The sequence below is a fragment of the Sinocyclocheilus grahami genome, unplaced genomic scaffold (assembly GCF_001515645.1).
Source record: "Sinocyclocheilus grahami isolate Dianchi unplaced genomic scaffold, SAMN03320097.WGS_v1.1 scaffold4595.1, whole genome shotgun sequence".
NCBI lineage: Eukaryota > Metazoa > Chordata > Actinopteri > Cypriniformes > Cyprinidae > Sinocyclocheilus > Sinocyclocheilus grahami.
This window is the reverse complement of record NW_015509504.1, coordinates 4282-5495: the sequence shown is the minus strand read 5'-3', so window position 1 is coordinate 5495 and position 1214 is coordinate 4282. Positions and strand designations below refer to the sequence as shown.

Sequence of the window (1214 nt, the reverse complement as noted above, 5' to 3'; positions counted from 1 at the left end):
GATAACAACATAAATTAACATCAAAACAAAAAACCAATACAAGAATGCAGAAACATAAAGCACTAAAACCTTAAATAAAGTGCACATGTTTTGAGCGTTTAGTGCAAACAATACAGGACAATGTGGCAATAAACATAGTGGCATTTCAACACCAACCAGTGCAGTAAATGTGTGATATTGCACATAAATTGACCATCTAATATAAACACCATATATAGACATATGTAGACATTTGTTGTGTAGCAGCGATATATAGTTCAAAAAGTAATTTTTGCAATTTGAGTAAACCGTTTCAATGAATTTGCTTGTGTGTGTTAGTCTAGTCCCTTTGTATTGAGAAGTCAAATGGATTGTGGAAAGAAACTGTTACACAGTCTGGCTGTGAGGACCCAAATGCTTTGATACCTTTTTCCAGATGACAGGAGGGTGAAGAGTGGGAGAGAGGGGTGTATGGAATCAGCTACAATGACTTTGCGGATGCAGCGTGTTTTGTAAATGTCCATGTTTTGCAATTCGCAAGCCAGGTGGTGATGCTGCTGCTCAGGATCCTCTCAGTAGTCCCTATTGAGAGGATCCCTTGTTGTGAGGATGGGTGGTGTGAGTTGGGCTTTCCTCAGGTTTCTCAGGCTTTCCAAGCTTTCTTGGTAATGGAGCTGGTGTTGAGGGACCAGGTAAGGTTCTCTGCCAGGTGAACACCAAGGAATTTGGTGTTCTTGACGATCTCCACCAAGGTGTCTTCCTGAAATCCACAGCCATCTCTTTTGTTTTGTTCACAATCAGAGACAGATTGTTGGTTTTGCACCAGTCTTTTAACATTTACACTTCCTCTCTACATGCTGACACGTCATTCTTACTGATGAGACCCACCACTGTCGTGTCATCGGCGAACTTGATGATGTGATTCTAACTCTGCATTGCTGCTTAAGAACACAGAGAATGGACATTTAATGTCAAATATACTTTTTTTATTTAAAATTTTAAAATAAACATTAAAAGGTGCTATGTTCTTCTCAAATAAAAAGCATTTCAACAAAAAAATTGAAGTAAAATTATAATTTAAAACTTAAATTTGTATACTTGTAGAATATAAATAATAAACAGCAAATAATGATCAACTTTTGAACTTATTATTATTATTATTATTATCATTATTATTATTATCACTCATGACAAGAAGAGTTCATTTTGGTCCCCTGTTTTCATTACACTTAATC

General features: G+C 36.2%; 1 protein-coding gene across 1 annotated transcript in view; it reads left to right on the top strand.

Moving 5' to 3' along the window:
* LOC107576902 (uncharacterized) overlaps positions 1–671 on the top strand; it is a gene marked incomplete at its 3' end in the record, with an annotated part of 6202 nt that extends 5531 nt beyond the window's left edge. The window contains exon 5 of the mRNA XM_016263024.1: positions 525–671. Within this exon, the coding sequence (XP_016118510.1) occupies positions 525–671 (147 nt within the window). The remainder of the gene's footprint in view (positions 1–524) is intronic.
* Between the last annotated feature and the right edge of the window lie 543 nt (positions 672–1214).